A 19,063-nucleotide genomic window follows, 5' to 3' on the forward strand; every position below is an offset into this window, starting at 1 on the left:
GAAAAAGCGTTTGACAATTTAAACTGGGACTTTATGTTTGCCACTATGGAAAAGCTACAACTGGGAGAAAGATTCGTCAGAGCAATCAAGGAAATCTATAGAGACCAGACTGCAGCAATTGTAGTGAATGATGAATTGACCAAAAAATTGACGATTAGTAAAGGAACAAGACAAGGTTGCCCGTTATCTCCATTGTTGTTCATTTTAGTATTGGAGATTCTGATGATACAAATTCGACAAGATGAGGAAATACGAGGAATAAAAATAAAGGACTATTCATATAAGGTCAGAGCATTTGCAGACGACATAATGTTAATTGTAGAAGACCCACTGGAGAACATGCCAAAAGTGATAGACAAGATCAAGGAGTTTGGAGATTTGGCAGGTTTCTTCATTAACAAAAAGAAGTCAAAGATATTATGCAAAAACATGACTAAGCAGAAACAACAATTGTTAATGGAAACAACGGATTGTGAAGTAACTAGTAAGGTGAAATACTTGGGAGTTGAGCTGACTGCAAAAAATATAGATTTGTTCAAGAATAATTATGAAAAATTATGGACTCAGATAGAGAGAGACTTGATCAAATGGAATAGATTGAACCTGTCATGGTTGGGCAGGATTGCAGCAGTTAAGATGAATGTGTTACCAAGAGTAATGTTTTTGTTACAGACAATACCAATCATCAGAGACTCTAAACAATTTGAAAAATGGCAGAGGAAAATATCAGATTTTGTTTGGGCAGGCAAGAAGCCTCGAGTGAAAGTAAAAGTTTTACAAGATGCAAAGGAGAGAGGCGGAATGCAACTGCCCAATCTGAGACTTTACCATGATGCAATCTGCCTAGTTTGGCTAAAAGAGTGGATGACATTAAAGAATAAGAAACTATTAGCCCTAGAGGGATATAAAAAATTTTTTGGATGGCACGCATACCTATGGCATGACAAAGTAAAGGTCAACTCGATGTTCCTGCATCATTTTGTAAGGAGAAGTCTATTTACAATCTGGAAGAAGTATAGAACTTACCTACAAGAAGGAACCCCCTTGTGGGTGGTTCCATATGAGGTGATAGATCCGAGAGCTGTGGATAATGAACAACAATGTTTAACGTACAAAGAAATAACTAAGATTGAAGTATCTAAACTTAGAATAAAGACACAAGAGGAACTATCACCTAACTATGATTGGTTTCAGTATAGACAGATTAGAGACTTATACAACTCAGACTTTGCAAAAGGGGGCATACGAACAGAGAACTCGGAACTAGAGCAGACCCTTCTTAAAGAAGACAAGAAAAGAATATCCAAGGTATACCAAGTATTGCTGAAATGGTATACTGAGGATGAGATAGTTAAAACACAGATGGTGAAATGGGCTATAAATTTCAATAAAGAAATAACAATGGAGGCATGGGAATACTTGTGGAAAACTACAATGAAGACAACGACATGTATCAATATTAAAGAGAACATTTTCAAAATGATCTATCGTTGGTACATGACACCAAAGAAGATTGCGCTAGGGAATTTGAATACTTCTAATAAATGCTGGAAATGTAAGAAACATGAGGGCTCCCTCTATCATATGTGGTGGTCGTGTGAGGTAGCTAGGCAGTTCTGGGGGGAAATAATAAGAGAAATGAGTGAAATTTTACAGTTTCAAATAAATAAGAACCCAGAACTCCTGCTGCTAAACTTGGGAATGGAGGGAATTCCAGCCCATCATAGGACGTTGATTTTTTATATGACTGCAGCAGCTAGACTTTTGTATGCGCAGAAATGGAAAGTACAAGAAGTACCAACTATTGAAGATTGGATCTACAAATTGCTGTATATGGCTGAAATGGACAAGATGACAAGAAAACTGAGAGATCTGGACTCAGGGCAGTTCAACACAGACTGGGAGAAGCTGAAACAATACCTGGAGAAGAAATGGGAGGTGGGAGGAAAACTGTGGCAGTTTGAGAACTACTGAAATATAATAAAAGTATAAAAGAGAGGGGTGACTTTACCGGGGGAGGAAGAGAAATGTGAATTTATAAGCAGTTAGATTAATTGATTGAGATATATATAGATATGTATAGGTCAACTGATAGAGAATAATTAATGATAAGGTTTAAACATGAGGATTGACTAACTAACAATATTTTCTTTTTTTGACAAGATTTATATGCACCAAACTGAATGTATAGAAGAGTTAAATTGATTGAGTATCTGAGGAGTTATATAGAATTACCATAAAAAGTTGAAATGAGTAATATATAGAGAATAAATCAAATTGTTTGATTTAAATGTGGGAAATTTTTATGGTTTATATATTTTTATAGGTTTATATAGAATTATTCAAAACTGGAAAATGGGATAAATTGTTTATCTAAAGACGTATAGTTTGGGTGTATAATAATTAAAGGAGTTAATGATGCACTGCTTAATATAATGGAGAATGTATATCTGTTTTAGACAGAGGAATTTAATAGAAGTAAGGGAAAAGGGACAGAGGGTGGGAAAGCTGTTGGAAGTCAACAAAAGGGGGGGAAAGGGAGGGGGTTAGAAACGAAAAATTAGGGGAAAATTGATTGTAATGTAAAAATAAAAATGTTCTAACCCAATAAAAAATTTTTCAAAAAAAAAATTTTATTTTAAAAACCCTCACAAATTTGTAAGCAAATCTACCTTCACTGCACGTCCACATTAATTCTAAATATTAGGTTGTACCTCTCACCTTCAGTGTGCTGCCTAAATACTTTTCAGACTACAATTCCCACCAAGCCCCACTGCAGTTCCCTAGAACTACATTTCCCGTCATGCAAAATACGGAATTGATTTACGGCAACCGGGAAGGAAGAGAAAGTCATCTCTTGGCGTGGCATGCTGGGTAGTGTAGTCCTACGGGAGGAGGTTCTCCCACCTCACGCTGCTCCTCCTCCTCTCTCCTCTTTTCCCCTCCTTCTCCTCTCCGAAGACGGAAGCCTGAGGACAGGCGAAGAGGAGCGGCGGCAGGAGCAGAGCCGACGAGATGGGGGACTCCAAAGTGAAGGTGGCGGTGCGGGTCCGGCCCATGAACAGGAGAGGTGAGTTGGGGTTCTTGGGGAGGGGGCGTGAGCGTGAGCCAGTGCCCACCCCACCTATGGTAAGTGGGAGGCAAGAAACTCTCGGTGACCAAGAGTGAAGGAAGAGTCCACGCTAATCCATGGGAAAGTTGCGGAGGGGGGGCACTGAGAGGAGGGAGACCCTACTCTGAAATGTAGGAACAGACCCCCATATCTTCCCTAACACCCCCCCCCAAGTTGAATTGGCAAAGATACCTGAGGGCGAGCAGGAGCAGCAACATGTGGAAATAGTTTTGGGTACGTATCCAGTGTTGACTTGCAGAAGAACAGCAGGACTTGGAGTCCAGCGCCAGCCACCTTAGAGACCAACAAGATTTTTTCAAGGACTTTCGAGAGTCAAAGCTCCCATCTCCAGATAAGAAGTATCTCCAGCTAAGGGTATCTAAAGGGAGCTCTGACTCTTGGAAGTTCATACCTGAAAATCTTGTTGGTCTCTTAAGGTGCCACTGGACTCAAGTACTGCTGTGGAAATGGGAAGGGTCCTGATCCCTAACATAGGAGTGGTTTTCCTTCCTGCATTAAAATGCTTGGGAAGGGAGCACCCCCTTAAAAAGCTGATGGGGGGTGGTAAGAAGAACATTTTTAGCTACCAAAATACAGGGAGGTAAAAGGAGCCTCCACTGCATGTTAAGTGGGGCAAAAACCTCATTACAATGTGCAGTGACCTCCTTGAAAGGGAGGAGGTTGCCCTCCTATATGAAGAAGAGGAAGGTTCACCGTGTAATTTGGAAGGTAGAGAATGGAGAAGAAAGAGAGAGTCTCTGTCCTCAAAGCTTGGCATTTGGGCAGGAGGGGAGAGAGATGGACTCTTGCCCAAAACTGAGAGCTTGCATGTTGCAGTGGCTAGTGCTGGACCCGTACTGTAATGGAAGATTGCTGAGTGATCTTGAGCCAGTTGCATTCTCTCAGCCTTGGTTTACTCACAGGGTGGTGGTTGTGAGGATAAAATGAAAGAAGGGAGATGGATGTTGTAAGCTGCTTTGGGTTTCCAATGGAATGAAAAGTAGGGGGAAATGACTAAATACAAATAAGGGAGAAGAGACTGTCCTTTGCTTTTGAAACGTGTCCTCCAAATTTTCCCCTTGTATAAGAAGAGAGGTGACTGGGAACTTGGACTTCTTAAAGTATTGGGGAGAGAGGAAGGTCACCACCAGCACCCCTTTTTAGACCGTGGCAAAGTCTCTTTCCTCTTTTCTTTCTCTTGCCCTGAAGAGAAGGAAAGAAAGCTTTTCCTTTTCTCTGTAGTGCATGTGTATTCAATCTCAACTGAAAATGAATTCAGGTTGTAATATTCTCCTGTATTATTCAGATTTGTGCTAGGAAATGGCACCCATCCATAACACCCCCACTGCAGATCTTCTCTGAGCACAATTTGCTTTTTCTCCCCACATAATTCTGCTTGCCTTTATAACAGGTGTCAACAGATGGTGAAGTAATAGGAGGCACATGGAGGTAAAGAGTATCGTCTCTTGTAATAGTACAACAGGGGTGTGTCATGTTAAAGCAGTTAGACAAGAGAGGAGTCATCTTTGGATAATGCTTTAAGGAGGGGAAGAAAGATGTGGGTGTTCTTAGACTTGTTAAGATTCTTAGATGGTGCATAAATGGCTTTCGCCTAGATGTGCATTAACTAGCTGAGGTTAACCTCTGTGTTAGTTGACAAATGTTAGTTCTGTCAAGTCAGCCTTTGGAAGGGATTTTAAGATGTTCTTAAAAACACAGCTTCCCCCTATAAATATAGACCAGCCTTCAAAACTGGTGGGTGGTTCATCTCCCCTCCCCCCCCCATTAACTTGAAGGCAAGGAAATGAATATTGCATAGTGTTAAACTTTTCATATTACAAGGCACGTGGGTGCCATATGTTTGTTTGCTGTGCTAGAGGTCTAGTATGTACGAGAAGGAGGTATTAACCAAACTATTTCTTTATTTACTTCATTTATACTCCATCGTTCTCCCCACTGGGGACCCAAAGCAGTTTACATCATTCTTCTCTCCATTTCCTACTCACAACAACCCTGTGATGTCCCCACATTCTTGCCTCAGACCTGAATTCTCCGGTATCTTTAGGCATTTATTGTTGTCTGTCACTGTGGCTTGCTAAAGAGGTTTTTTTCTGCTCCTTTAAAAAGACACCCTGATGAGTGTTATAGCCCTATGAAACTTTTAAAGCATTGTCTTCCCTAATGCATCTTTATTACTGTGGTGCCGTAAACACCTGCGGGCAGGGGGGTTCTCTTCAATGTTGCCTGTAAAGTAGTAAGCGCATCTGTGTTCTTATTACTTATTTATATGCTGCCTTTCAACTTCTGTTCAAGTGGATGAACTCTCTTCTGAATAGTTTAGGTGCATCCTGGCTCCAGTTTGCAATTTTATCTCTCTCTTTCTGAAAGATCCAGAGCAGTTAGCCATGTTAGTCTGTAGTAGCAAAATAGTAAAGAGTCCAGTAGCACCTTTAAGACTAACCAACTTTACTATAGCATAAACATTCGAGAACCACAGAGAACCACATGCATCTGACAAAGAGAGCTGTGGTTCTCGAAAGCTTATGCTACAGTAAAGTTGGTTAGTCTTAAAGGTGCTACTGGACTCTTTTACTATCTTTCCAAAAGAGAGAGGTTGTTTGGTTTGAGATGTCCCTCTGCTCTTGGCACGCTCCCTGTCCTATTAAAAGTATGAAATGAGTGTTAGGCGTAAATGGCAAGTCCACTAAGTTAATTGCAATTCCTCTACCCATACTCCACATGGGGGGGGGGGTTGTTGCAGAATATAATGGCCTCTTTCTTATGCAAGCTAGTGTAGCATAGTGATGAGAGTGTTAGGCCAGGATTTGGGAGACCCCAAGGTCAAATTGCCAGAGAAGCTCACCTGGTGACCTTCGGCTGGTCATGCTCACTCTCAGGTTTACCTACCTCATAGGTATGTGAATAAAATGGAGGAGGAGAGGGTGGTATTGTAGCCACTCTGTGTCCTTATTGGGGAGAAAAGCAGCAATGGTACCTTGAGTAAATAAAAATTCTTCAGCCACCCTGAGATCCTTACTAGGAAAGCAAAAAATTACTCCCATGTTGTTGTGTACACTTTTATCTGTGCTGAATGATCAAGACTGGTTTGAGTGCAGATGGACCAGCTAATGTTCTGTTAAGGTGAAAGGACTCCTTAGTGGGGAAACTGTTCAGGTATTTCTGGTGGCAGTAAGGGGTGGCTCAAGTGTACATTCCCCCCCTCTTCACATCCACAGTTTCTGTTGCCTCTCCGACTTCTGTAGTCTTCTCAACCTCTGAGGGATGATTGGCATGTGTGGAGGCATCGTGAGTTCCATGGTGGCACAGTGCTTTTGTTGGAGTGTACAGTGTTTAAGTTGTCACAGTCATTTCAGGCCTGTCTTACTTGAATTGGTAAAGCAATTAACATGGGAAGAATGTTAACTTACAACTTGGGGTTGCTGCCTTGAGTCTGAGGAGATGAGGTGGAATATAAATGTTTTAAATAAGTATGTCTAAATGGTGCATGTTGATGAAAATAATAATAATAATAACAACTGTATACTGCTCTTCTAGATAGATTAGTGCCCCGCCCAGAGCAGTGAACAAGTCAGTGTTATTATAATCCCCACATCGCAGCTGGGGAGTTGGGGCTGAGAGGAGTGGCTTACCCAAGGCCACCTACTGAGCTCATGGCAGTAGTGGGATTTGAACCAGTAGAGTGCTGATTTGCAGCTGAACCACTTAACCACTGTGCTACAGCAGTATGGAAAATATTAATTGCCCAGTAGAGTGGATTACCAAAGTTGCTTTTTCTTAAGGTTGCATGTTTTATAGAAGAGTAGGCCTATTTTTATATCCTGGAATGTTTGCAGGTCTGTGACGTGGGGGTTAAATGGAGCATACTAACTTAACAGATGGAGTTTTAAGGAGAAAGGCACTACTCTTTTTTGAGATTCCTGTATCAATCTTCTCTCCTTTCTGTTTGAGTGAAGTGTGTGCCAAAGTCTGTAGGTCAGTTTGGAGGAATGGTGTCTATTGCGTCCCATTGTTCCTTCTAACAATAGCTGTATCAGGAGAGGATGGCTTAGTGATCTATGTGTTAGGCCTGAAGTGCATAGGTTCTCCAGAGCCATATGTTGAAATCTCAGGCTTTTTAACCTTCCTCTTCACCTTCCAAAGGTACAGACTTTTACTTAATATCAAGCAGTTTGTTGGAAACAATTTTAGATCTGTAGCTTGGCTTTATAAAGGTCTGCCTGGTATGATTTGAAGGTGCCAAGGTACCAATTGAAGGTGCCAAGATACCAGTTTCTGACGTCTGTGGCAGGTTCAGTACTTTGTATGGAGAGAAATGCATGTTTAAAAATGCTGCCTCTCCAGAGACCTTCTCAAGGGCGCTCACAAAGTAAAAACAGTACAATATAATTGTAAAAATCATCAGTATGTACAGATGTGGTTTTTTTGGAAAGCACGTGTGTGAGCTTTTCAGTCTCTTGCATGATTTCATAATCCTCACCAAACTGTCCTTGATGTCCCTGTATATTAGCACATGACCAGTGCTGGTTTATGGCAGTAGCAACTAGGCTGTGGCAGGTGGCTCAGTTAATTGCCACAAAGGTCTGAGAAATCGAAGGTGGTACTGGCAGTAGAATGAGATCCTGGTTGCCATCCTGTTGACGTGAGCGTGCTCTCCTATGGTATGGGTTGGATTGGTAAGTTCTAAAATTTGGACTGGAGGCCCAGAACTGGATTTGCCTTTTCAGTCTCTGGCTTATGAGGGTGTGTTGATACAGGGGAGTGAAATGGACTGGCCTTTCCTGGGGCTGGTCCTCTCCTGTGTAATACCATACATTGTGCTGATACTTAATTACATAGTGTGCACTTGATTCTCTAGTTTAACTATCCTGTGTAAACAGGATCTTGGGTTAACACCCTTTCTCGCCTGATTTGTATTTCTATTACTATATGGGTAAAGTTTTCGAGGATGGTTGTGTTGCGGACATTTAAAATGAAAAGTGACCGTAACGCACACAGGCATGTGACTACGTGCCAAAGTTTATTATGGGAAATTTAATCGTCATTAGGCTAATTAGCTTTATGTATAAAGTGGTGCACTCTGATGCCTGCTGGCAGTATAAACAAAAACCTCAACGGGATCTGTTCTCAATTATCCTTTTAAAAACCAAGAAAAGTTAACAGAGTTGGCTAATGGGTTTGCATCTCACTCCGCGCCATAAACAGCAGAACTAGTAAAACTTTGGAAAGCTGTGTGATGGAGAAGTAAAGCACGTGGCCGGGTAGTTTGTTTCAACATGCTTAAAATAGAACGGCGTCTGACAAAAGATTGCAGTAACAGCACAGCGGCCTTTGTGCAAGTCTTAGCGCCCTGGCTTGCGAGTAAAATGTGCCTGTTTTTAAAAGAAAAAGAACTGGATGGTTTTGAAAGCTCCTGCTCCTGCCGCATTCCGTTGTCGTCTCTGTCTGCAAGATTAGTTGTGTTACTGAATTTGTGTGTATATGTTTAAAAGCTGGCTTTGCTTCTGAACCTTGTATAGCAGCAAGCCTAAAATATAAAAATAGTCACATCTTTCTTAGAAAGATGGTTTTGTTAATCCCCTGTCCCCTAGCTGATGGGTCAAGAAATTGTCAGATAAATTACATTTTAGTTTCTCACCACTTTAACCCCTCCTACTCTGTATCACTTTTTTTGTTTTTGAGTTTGATTTTACCTTATCTCAAACTCTCAGGGCATTAAAATGCCTCTTTCTAAATGTAGCAGTGAGTTTTTTCTTCCTTCTTTTAAAACTTCTCAGTAACAGAACAAGAGGGCACATGAAGGTGCCTTATACTGAATCCGATTATCAGTCCATCGAGGTCGGTATTGTCTACTCAGACTGGCAGCTGCTCTCCAGGGTCTCAAGTGAAGGTCTTTCACATCACTTCCTACCTGGTCCTTCTAACGGGAGGTGCCAGGGATTGAACCGAGGATGTTCTGCTCTGCCGCTGAGACACAGGGACAATTTATGTTGTGAATTGGGCACAAGTACGTCTTGGATTTCTTGCATACCTACCTGCAGAAAGCTCTGGACAAGTATTGTATGTTATCTGGCAGATGTATCCATGCATAATTAACAAACACGGCCTGAAAATTTTATGGGTTGTACTGGGGTTTTATGACTGCAAAGTACTGGTTGCAAAGGAGTATCTCACAACCACCAGGTCAAAAGGAAGTATTTCTTTAAGGAGTGCCACTCTGGTCTTATTTTTTTTTCTCCATCTTCTATTAAGATCAAGATCGTTAACTTGCTGAAACTTCAAGCTAAATTCTACCCAAGCTGAAACTCCAAGCCAAATTCTAAGCCAGTAAGCTGACTTAGCTGCCTGCTCAACTGTGCGCCTTTCCTGTTCAACTTCCATTCAAATGAACGGCAAGTAAATTCAGGACATTTTAGGCAGGAGAATTTCCTGCTGGATTGTGCCCTTGGTTGGCATTCTTGGCAGCGTGCTGCCTGTATGCCGGGCTTACTGCATTCTTTTCTCTCCCTCCCTCTGTTTCTTGGAGTCAGTTTTCAATTGGGGTGAGAGCTGGCGGCAGAGATGCCTGGAAAACAGCACGTGTTGGCACAGGAAGTCTAGGAGACATGTGGCATCTCAGATTTCTTGCTTTTTAAAATTTGATTTCCCGAACCGATGATGTTGCTTTTGAATCTCTCTTTAAAAATCCTTTCTCCACCTCTTTTAAAACACCAACTGGCACTCCTTCGCAGCAGCAAGTTATATTTCGGAATAAGGAAGGAAAAACCTCTGCAGCTTCCAGTTTTGTTTTTATTTTTTAATCTGTTTAAAAAAACAGATTTTCAAATCTATTGTTATCCACCCAGATCTCCTTGCATTTAGGAAAGGCAAAGTATTGCTGCTAATCTTTTTCGTGAGAATCTGTTGCTAGTCCTGTCCACCCCATACTCCATTTGAGTGCTTGTACTTGTGATCATTTGTGAGAGGATCAGGTAGATTAGGTTGTCTAGAGGATAGCGGAGGCCCAAAACTACACTTGGTCGTCCCTCACTTAAAGTATGTAGTTATGGGAAAATAACTTCCTTTTTGTACTTTCATCCCATCCTGGTAGCCTTACACAAAGTCTCCTTGTTTATTTTTATTTATTTTTATAGTACACCTTTCTTACTGAGACTCAAGGCAGATTACATAGAGTAAGTCCATGTGATCAACAGCTAGGACAATATAATAGGGTATGCATGGCAGACATTTGAAAAGAAACATACAATTCAAATACAGGAGTACAGCAATGGAACATCGCTGGAACAAAACATAAGAATTTGGCCTATTAAGTGACATGGAAACTGCCCAGTAAGATCACATCTACATCCACAGACAGTATCCAGTAGTATAGGCTACAGTGCCTTTCCCTTTACCAAACCATCTCTCTACACCATTTCCTTACAGCACAGCCCTATCGCTTGAATGAAAAAGCTCTCCTGGATAATTCACGTTTTGTGCAGTTTGCAGAAAGCCAGGAGAGTGGGAGCTTTCCTGACCTCTTCAGGCAGGCGATTCCATAAGGTGGGGGTGCTACAGAGAATGTGCGGGCAGCTGTTGATTTTGCCCAACTGTGAGTGAGATGCTTGATTGCCTATACCGAGTGATGTCTGGGCTTCAATTCACCTGTAGTAAAATATTTCCCCAAGGTGATGGAAACTTGAGACTCCCGTATTCCAAACACAGGAAGCTTGATAGTGATCTTGTGATGGCATTTTCTTTAGTTTCATTGAAACAAGTGAACAGTCACGGTGCTCTTCCAGCCCCTACCTCCCCCCAATCTTTCTTCCTCTTCCTGAGTATCTCATTCAAGCAGCCTGGATGCTAATGGCTTCCTTGAGATGTAATTTATCTTTTAAATGAACTAAATGCATAACTCAGTAAGGCAACCTTGGGTTTGAGCATGGGTGTGTGTGTGTGTGGGGGGGGTTAAGCAGCCAGCCCTAGACAGCAGTTTTGCATAGTTCAGTGCTTAGACAATTGGACTCATAGAATTCCTGCCCCCAACCCTACATTGTATAAGGCACTAGGTGAGAATTTCATCTCTGCACTCATAAGCTTACAAAGTCGTGACTTCAAATCCCGCTTAGTGACAGATTGGAGGTGGGAGGGAAGGTGACTGTAGGTTAACAACTGTTCAAGATTTTTTCCTCCACTTTTAGGGGCTGTGTACACCAATCACTTATTTTCTGTTCAGTGAAGAACTCGGGGTGGCAGGTGGTGGGGAGATCTTCAGCCATATTTCCAAAATACACTCCTGATGGCTTAGAGCTGTCTTCCCATCTTCTCTTCTCTCCCCGCCCCCCATCTAAAGCTTAGCTGTGTCTCCTTGTCACCCTGAATTTGTCTGTGTATAGACTGCAATACCTTTAGCACAACCACAAAGAGATAATCAGAAGTCTACTTGAAAGCTGAAACTGTTACTACATTATTTGCATGGAGTTAGGGTGTACCTAGTATCGGACCCTAGTGTACAGAGGTTGGAGGTGGACAGAACGTGCCTGGGCAATAGCCAGAACTATCAATAATGTTGTTCTCATTTGTCCCATTGGTAACACACCACCCTTTCCTCCAGAGAGCTCAGGGTGATCCCCTCTTGCCCTTCCAGCCCCACTGTGAGAGGTAGCAGCTCCGGTCTTCATGGCTGAATGGGGATTTGAATCCAGCCCCTCCCCCACAAGCTGTCAGCAGTTCTTAATTTGCTCTTGGTTCCTCAAAGGATGATGGAGTCCTTGCAGAAGGTCTTTCCCTTTGTTCCAATGTAATTAAACTAGAGGGGGGGGGGCAGGGTTTTGGACAGAACTCCCACCAGGTCTTCGAGAAATCCAAAATATACAGAACGGAAGTGGTTTTTCTCATCTTTGAGTTTTTGAAAGCTTGTTTTCAGAGACTTTTAAATTTGGTTTTGTGTCTGAGTCTACTCCATAGTTATACTCATTTTATTTAGCTGTTTACACCTTTGTTGTGGTGGGGCCGTGGCTCAGTGGTAGAGCGCCTACCTATAGAGCTGGTTTAGTGCACTGGTTAAGTCACTGAGCCGGGATGCAGCACTCTGCTGGTTCAACTCCTGCTGCTGCCCTGAACTCACCAGGTGGCCTTGGGTAAGCCGCTCCTCTCAGCCCCAGCTGTATTGTGGGGAGAGTAACACTGATTTTGGTGCCTGATCTGAGTGGGCACTAATCACTCCAGAAGAACAATGTACAAATGAACTGTTGTTATTACTGGCATGCCGAAGGTCCCAGATTCAACCCTTGGCATCTCCAGTTAAGGATCAGGCCATAGGTGATATGAAAGACCTCTGCCTGAGACCCTGGAAAGTCACTTCCAGTCTGAGAAGTGCATACTGATGTTGATGAACCGATGCTCAGTTTTATGTGTTCAAGTTGTTTCCCCAGTAGAGGCCCAAAGCGACTTACCATATTCTCCTCCATTTTATACTTACGACATCAACCCCCCTGTGTGGTAAGTTAGGCTGAGAGGGTGACTGGCCCAGGATCAACCTGTGAAATTCAGTGGCAGAGTGGCAAAGTAGGGACTTGAACCTTAGTTCGTTGCTCTAGCCACTGTACCGTGCTGCTGCTCCTCCCTGTCAGACGCTGTTCCCACATCCTCTGGTCCTGAGGCAGAGAGGGATAAATAGTTTGCCCCTTCTCCTCTCTCCTCTCTTCTGACAACCTGTAGCACAAAGTGTGCTTTCAGACATCATCCTGTTACCCTACTGTACTGTTCACATATCATCGGCCCCTTCTGAAAATGCAGAGAAATGCTCCTTTCCTACCTCTACTGCTGTCACGCCGTGCAGAAAGTTAGCGAAGGTGCTGACATTCAGCTTTTTCTAGCAGGGGTCACCTTGTGCCGAGCTTGACTGTCCAAGGAAATGCTGCATCAATTTAATCAATGTTCACGGAGTCTTTACAGCACAGGGAGTCAGATCCCTGCCTCAAAGAGTTTAACTTAACCGAGTGGCAACAACAAAGAGAGGGTGGTAAAGCAGGGACAGACAAGGGAGAAGGACCTGTTCACTTCAGTTCCACAATTTTTGGTTTCAGCAGAGGATGAGAGATTAAGGTGTTGCACCACAGATTCCATGGAAAGGTGGCCTTTTCAGGAGAAGCCTGGAGGATACAAGAGGTGGCATCATACAGGTCTTCTTTGAAGTAGGGCCAAGAATGGGAGGGAGAGAGAAAGGGTGGAGTCATTTGAGAGAGTGTGAGATGCTTGGATGGTTGAGGCTGGAAGAGCAAAGGCAGCTGGCAGAGATGTATCCCAATTCCTATGAGAGTGAAGTCAGGCTGCTGGTCAGTCTGCCCTGGTTTTGTCTATTTTGAGTGTCAGCGGCTCTCCAGTTGGTTACGCACCTGCTGTCCGAGATGCTGGGAATTGTGCTGTACCACCGAACCCTAGGTCCCTCCCAAGAGCGATGATGATCTGTATTGCATATCCTGTTCTTGAATGCCTGCAGGGGAATGGCGTGTATCCAGCCACAGTGTTGGTGCCATGCTCTTGCTGAGTTAAAAACAGCACATTAGAAATAAGCATGTGTGTGTATTATATTGGGAACTGCTGTAATGCTGCTGTTGAAGTCCTGCATTTATTTTGAACTGTAAACTTCATACATGGGTCTTGGACCGTAGAAGCTGCTGTGAAAGCATCTTAGGACTGAACTGCAAGATTGTGCATTTGGGTCACTGGGCTCGGCTCTGACAAGAATGAGCATGCAAGTCTTAGCGAGACAGCGGAGCAGAGGTGAAGTTTAATGCTTGCCTCTAGCTGAGAAGGAATGGCAGCCTCTGCCCCCTTCTGTGCCACCAGCCTCCTGGGCTGGATTGCCAGCTCGAAATAACTCTGCAGTGCTATCCCGACAGTATCTCTTGGTCCTTGAAAATGGGGAGAAGCAGCTGGGATAACCCTGCTTCTGTTCTTTCCAGCCAAGGGAAAGACTGGTAGGACAACTGCTCTGTGTGTGCTATGCTGTGTGCATGAGGCCAGAACAGGCAGTGCATGCAGTTGTGATGCTAGGAGTGAGCAGGGGGTGGGAGGTAAGCAGAGGTATTCTCTGTTGCAAAACTAAAATCCTGTGATTTATGGTTTGTGATTGACTTTTTCTTTCCCTTTTCCTTATTTTTTCAAATAGAAATAGACCTGCATACAAAATGTGTGGTAGATGTGGATGCAAACAAAGTTATTCTTCATCCAGTTAACACTAATCTTGCAAAAGGAGATGCCAGGTAAGACCTTTTTTAAAGAAAAAAACATGTGACTCGTATAACCTGATAACTATGGTTGCCCTTAACTAGGAGTAGAAGAAACTGATTGATTTGGGCTGATCTGATTCCCTAAACTGAGATGCTGAAATAAAACTAGGTGCTGAAGATGTTCTTTCATCCTTCAGGGTAAAGACCAATGAAATTTCAGAGTTGCAGTGAAAAAAAATTCCCACCTCTGGCATATTTTCAAAGGGACACTTACTGTTAGGGCAAGGTCAAAGGTCACTTTGTCAGGAAGAAATTTATTCAGTCTTAAATATATCCCCTCTTCTGTCTGGCATAGACAGCAGGGAAAGCAAAGGGTGCCAGTTTAAACGCAACTGTTACCATGCTGGGAAATTATGCCAGGTAAGAAGGATTGCTGAATAGAGGGCCATTTTTTTGAAGCAGACAGCAAGTGGAATGCTGTGGTGTTGCATGGTCTGGTGCATGCCTGGACAGTTTGTGGTCTGCTGAGCCTGACCAGACACTACTTGTGGCCTTCAGTTGTTTTATTTAAAAGCAAATATAAACTGGGTAAGAAAGGGAGAAAAAGAAAAAAATGTAAGATACCAGATTGGACCATTTGCCAGATCAGGGGATATTGGGTAGAGAGTAGTGTTCTAAGGATTAAGGCAGGGGACTTTTCCCACCCTCCTCCAGGGCTTTTTTCCTGAGAAGAGGTGGTGGAACTCAATGGTACCCTATGCGTGTGCGTGCTCCTGGGACCACACAATGATGTCACTTCCCAGAAGTGATGTCATTGCCCAGGGCATGGCCACCCCCGGGAGTGCTCCCGTGATTCGAATCTGCTCTCCTCCCCACCCCACGCCAATTCAGGCCCAATCCTGGCCATTTTGGTTCCATTTTGGCCCAATTCAGGCCAGAAGTGGACAGGATCAGGCTGCTGCTGGCCGGGAAAATGTTCCTCTGCCTGGAAGCAGCCTGATCCTGGTTGTTTCGGGCCTGATCCTAGACATTTCAGGCCAGTTTCAGCCATTTTGGACCCGTTTCGACCCTGAAACGCCCAGGATCGGGCTGCTGCTGGGTTGGAGGAGTATTCCCCTGCCTGGCAGAGGCCAAATCCTGGCTGTTTTGGGCCCGATCCTGGCCATTTTGGGCCCAAAATGGCCAGGAGGGGGGCAGTTTTGAGAAGTGCCGGAACGCTGTTCTGGAGTGTTCCGGTAGGAAAAAACCCTGCTCTTACCCTTACAACTGGAATCTAATTAGCCTTTTCAGTAGATACAGAATGTGGGTTAATAGGGTGTGAAGTAAGAGGGCCTGGTGGTATGCTGTGTTGAGTGTGTCTCCACTTCAGCATTGCGTTAGAGAAGGGAGTGTTGCTGAGTGGGATGGCGCGCACACACATGTTCCCAGTTTTAATCTGTGGTACCTCTAGTTAAAGGATCTTTGGAAGTAGTACCTGCTTAATGCCCTGGAGAGCTGCTGCCACTTAGAGTAAACAATACTTGGCTGAGCAAACCAGGAAACAATGGCCTGGCTTGGTATAAGGCAGCTTCATGTGTAATAGTGGGATGAGATGGAATGGAAGTGGTGGATTACGCCACTGCTGTACGGAGTACTACATGGCACTGAAAGGAACACTGCTCAGGGTATGATTAAATAAACTCTCCCTGCAAGTCTTTTACAGGTTTGTGAGTTTGTATCTGTTTCTGTTGAACCTAAGGGGAACTTTATTTTGATCTCTGACCTCATGTTGGCTGCCTTCAGAACTGAGTGTGGAACATAAATATTTCAGATAGATAGATTTTCCCTGGAAACCTGAGCATTCCTTACTCTCAGGTGAATATCAGCTGTCACACCCGCATCTGTGTGGCTCATAATGCAGCCATTTACCAGACAGCCCAAGGGAATACTTTCTTAACCTTGGTGGAAGAAGGTCATGGTGTCTGAATTTCACTTCCACTAAGCTGTAGATCAAGCATCTCTTCCTTTCTGCAAAGAAACTTGCCTGTGCGAAGAAAGCTCAGCTGTGTGGAGTTGCTGCTTTGCTGAATGATGGCCCTGGGAAGAGATGAACCCCCAGGTGCTAGTCTGTCTGGGCTACACTGCTTCATTGTTAACCCTGCTCCAGCTTCTTCTGAAGTGGCAGTCTTGACCTGCCTCATTAGTGGCAGAGGTAAAAATAAAGGTTTGTAATCTCAGCTGTGTGAGCTCTGCAGTTCTGTTGAAGCACAGAAAAGCTGCAGAATGTGCAGAATTCACCCACCCTTCCTCGTGATTCACAGAAACGTAATCAATTCTTTAAAACGAGGAATCATGCCAAGTCTATTTAGGTTATAGTATTTTGGTTTTTTTAACACAGACTGTTTCTTCATGCAGCTCTTCTTTCGTGAATCGAGTGGCAGAGCTCTCAAAAATAGTCCAGAAGATCAAGGAATGTTCCTCCCTCCCCCTCCCTCTCTCCTCATCCCCCCCCCTCTTTAAAAACTAGCTAAGGCCTGTAATTAGGAAGTGGCAATTTCGTTCAGTGTGAGCAATTTTAAATTAATTTGTATGGTTAAAAGAATGCTGAAGGCCTTCTCCCTGTGGAAAGCCATGCTGCTAAATGACAGGCCAAATTCGTAAACGTGTGAGGCTTCCTGAGACAGACAATTGGTCTGCCAAGTTGGGTATTGTCTACTTTGACTGACAGTGGCTCTCCAGGGTCTCAAGTGGATGGCTTTCACAACACCTGGTACCGAATCCTTTTAACCAGAGATGCCAGGGGTTGAACTTGGGATCTTCTACATACAAAGCAGATGCTCTACCACTGAGCCACAGCCTCATCCTTAAAGGAGCCCTCTCAAGTAGGGGAAGCTTGCACCCATTGCTTACCAAAGGGTAATCGTACTCGTTGCTGCTGTTTTCTCTTTCCTGCTGGCAAATGTTTTCACCATCACCAGGAATGTCACAGAATTCAGGTAATAGAGAAAGGAAGGAGGAGGGACTCATGCGCAGCCTTTTGACAGCTGCCAGCCCATGTGACTTCCTGCAGCCATCTGTAGACAACTTGAGGACCAGGAACTTAGGACCTCGTGCGTTGTACGTTGTGCTATTTAAATTTCATGGCACTTTGGATCAGATATTACTGACATTGTGGGAAGTTCCTGATCCCTGAGGTGGCATTGTAACTTCCTTGAAGCACGACAGGAAAGGCTGCAAGCAGACAAGCCAGACTAAACATCACTTGGCTCCCAGTCCAATTATTATAAAAACCATACGAACAGAAATTACTGACTCCGAAGCTGTCTAAACAGTGCTACCAGCATAAAAGCTACTGGTGGAAGAAGCAGAACATGTCATTAGAATTTATGGCAGGGGGTGGGTGGGTGTCCCGCTGAGTAAAAGACAAGTTTTGCAGTGGAACTTTCACTTCTGCAGACTAAGCTTGCTTTGGCAGGGGACAAAGTTCAGACTTCCCAATCAAGATCACAGGGTGGTTTGGTGCCCTGAGCTCTGGCTCCCATCCCACTTTCTGAGCAAATAGCCTGAAAACACCAGTGCAGATCTGGAAAAACCACAGGAGATGGTAATCTTACTGAGGCGGAGACCAACCCATAGCTTCCCGGTGTGGTACAGTCTGCCTGGGTCACATCACCACCTCTGTTTTTAACCCCCTGCCCTTCGGACAGCAGCCACCCAGGGGAGTCAGAAAAATTCTGAGTTGCACATTCCTCTTCCCCGCACGTCTGAAGATCGAGTGCCACGGCCAGCCCAGTCGTAAACAGCCAGCAATTCGTGCCGTGTTCTTCCATTGCCTGGTTTCCCCGTCCTGTGAAACGAGCACAAATGAACTGCTTTGAAGTGCGTGCTGCAGTGTTAGATTCTGGAGGAGGAAAATGGTGTGCTTTAGTGTGTTCCAAAACTTTTCCTGCGTTTGCTGGTTCTGTGTTTCTTGTTCTGGAAGAATTCCCTAAGCTGTAGTTTTAAGGAAAATCCTCTCTGTATCTAGAAGATGTCAGCAATCATGGAAGATTCCTGTGGTTTGCTAAGAACAGTGTGTGCAAGATAGTGAGGAGTTACACCAGTGTAGAAATACATGTAGGAGGTTGTGCCAGGGATGTGGGCAGAGAGACAGTAGAAGCGGTGTGTAACAGTATTAACCACCTCATCATGTCCCAAAGATCCTTGTTGCGTTAGGACAAATCCAAACCTCAGCAGGTGGTTGAAATGGATACAATGGGGGGTGAGGAGGAGATTAAACCCACTGTCTTTATCCTCTTGCTGCACCCCTCCTCCACAAGTTCTAGATTACATCTGCTTGTACCCTGTGCTGATATTTACCATACATACAATGTGTGTCCTCTCTTTTTGGGAGGAGAGAGTGCATATTGTATGTTTGGAGCCTATAGGCTGGATCTAGCAGTACTTCCTGCTAATGGAAGGGCTTTCTGTAAGTGACTTTTTGTCACTCCCATTCTGTGGCAGCCCAGAATGTTCCCTGAAAGTCAGAGGTCTGCAGAGGAAGGGGAGAGTAGGCAAAATTCGAGACCTGAAGTCTCAATTGACTAGAAAGGGGCTTTAGTAACATTCACTGATATATTGGCTGGCATTTGCAAGTGCCCCTCGGATTAAGCTGTTGGGCAGATAGAATTTGCAGTCCACATCTTAGTAAACCAAGATTTTGTGATTTGTGATTCACACATGTGAATGAAGTCTATTTGGT

The 19,063-nt window shown here is 43.8% G+C and overlaps 1 protein-coding gene across 2 annotated transcripts in view; it reads left to right on the forward strand.

Moving 5' to 3' along the window:
- Nucleotides 1-2,986: 2,986 nt before the first annotated feature.
- The window catches only part of KIF13B (kinesin family member 13B), a 156,941-nt gene continuing 140,864 nt past the window's right edge, over nucleotides 2,987-19,063 (forward strand). For both annotated transcript variants that reach the window (XM_054988278.1, XM_054988287.1), the window contains exons 1-2: nucleotides 2,987-3,070; nucleotides 14,283-14,376. In XM_054988278.1, coding sequence (XP_054844253.1) covers nucleotides 3,016-3,070; nucleotides 14,283-14,376 — 149 coding nt within the window. In that variant the 5' untranslated portion in view covers nucleotides 2,987-3,015. The remainder of the gene's footprint in view (nucleotides 3,071-14,282; nucleotides 14,377-19,063) is intronic.

The sequence above is a fragment of the Eublepharis macularius genome, chromosome 1 (genome assembly GCF_028583425.1).
Source record: "Eublepharis macularius isolate TG4126 chromosome 1, MPM_Emac_v1.0, whole genome shotgun sequence".
Taxonomy (NCBI): domain Eukaryota; kingdom Metazoa; phylum Chordata; class Lepidosauria; order Squamata; family Eublepharidae; genus Eublepharis; species Eublepharis macularius.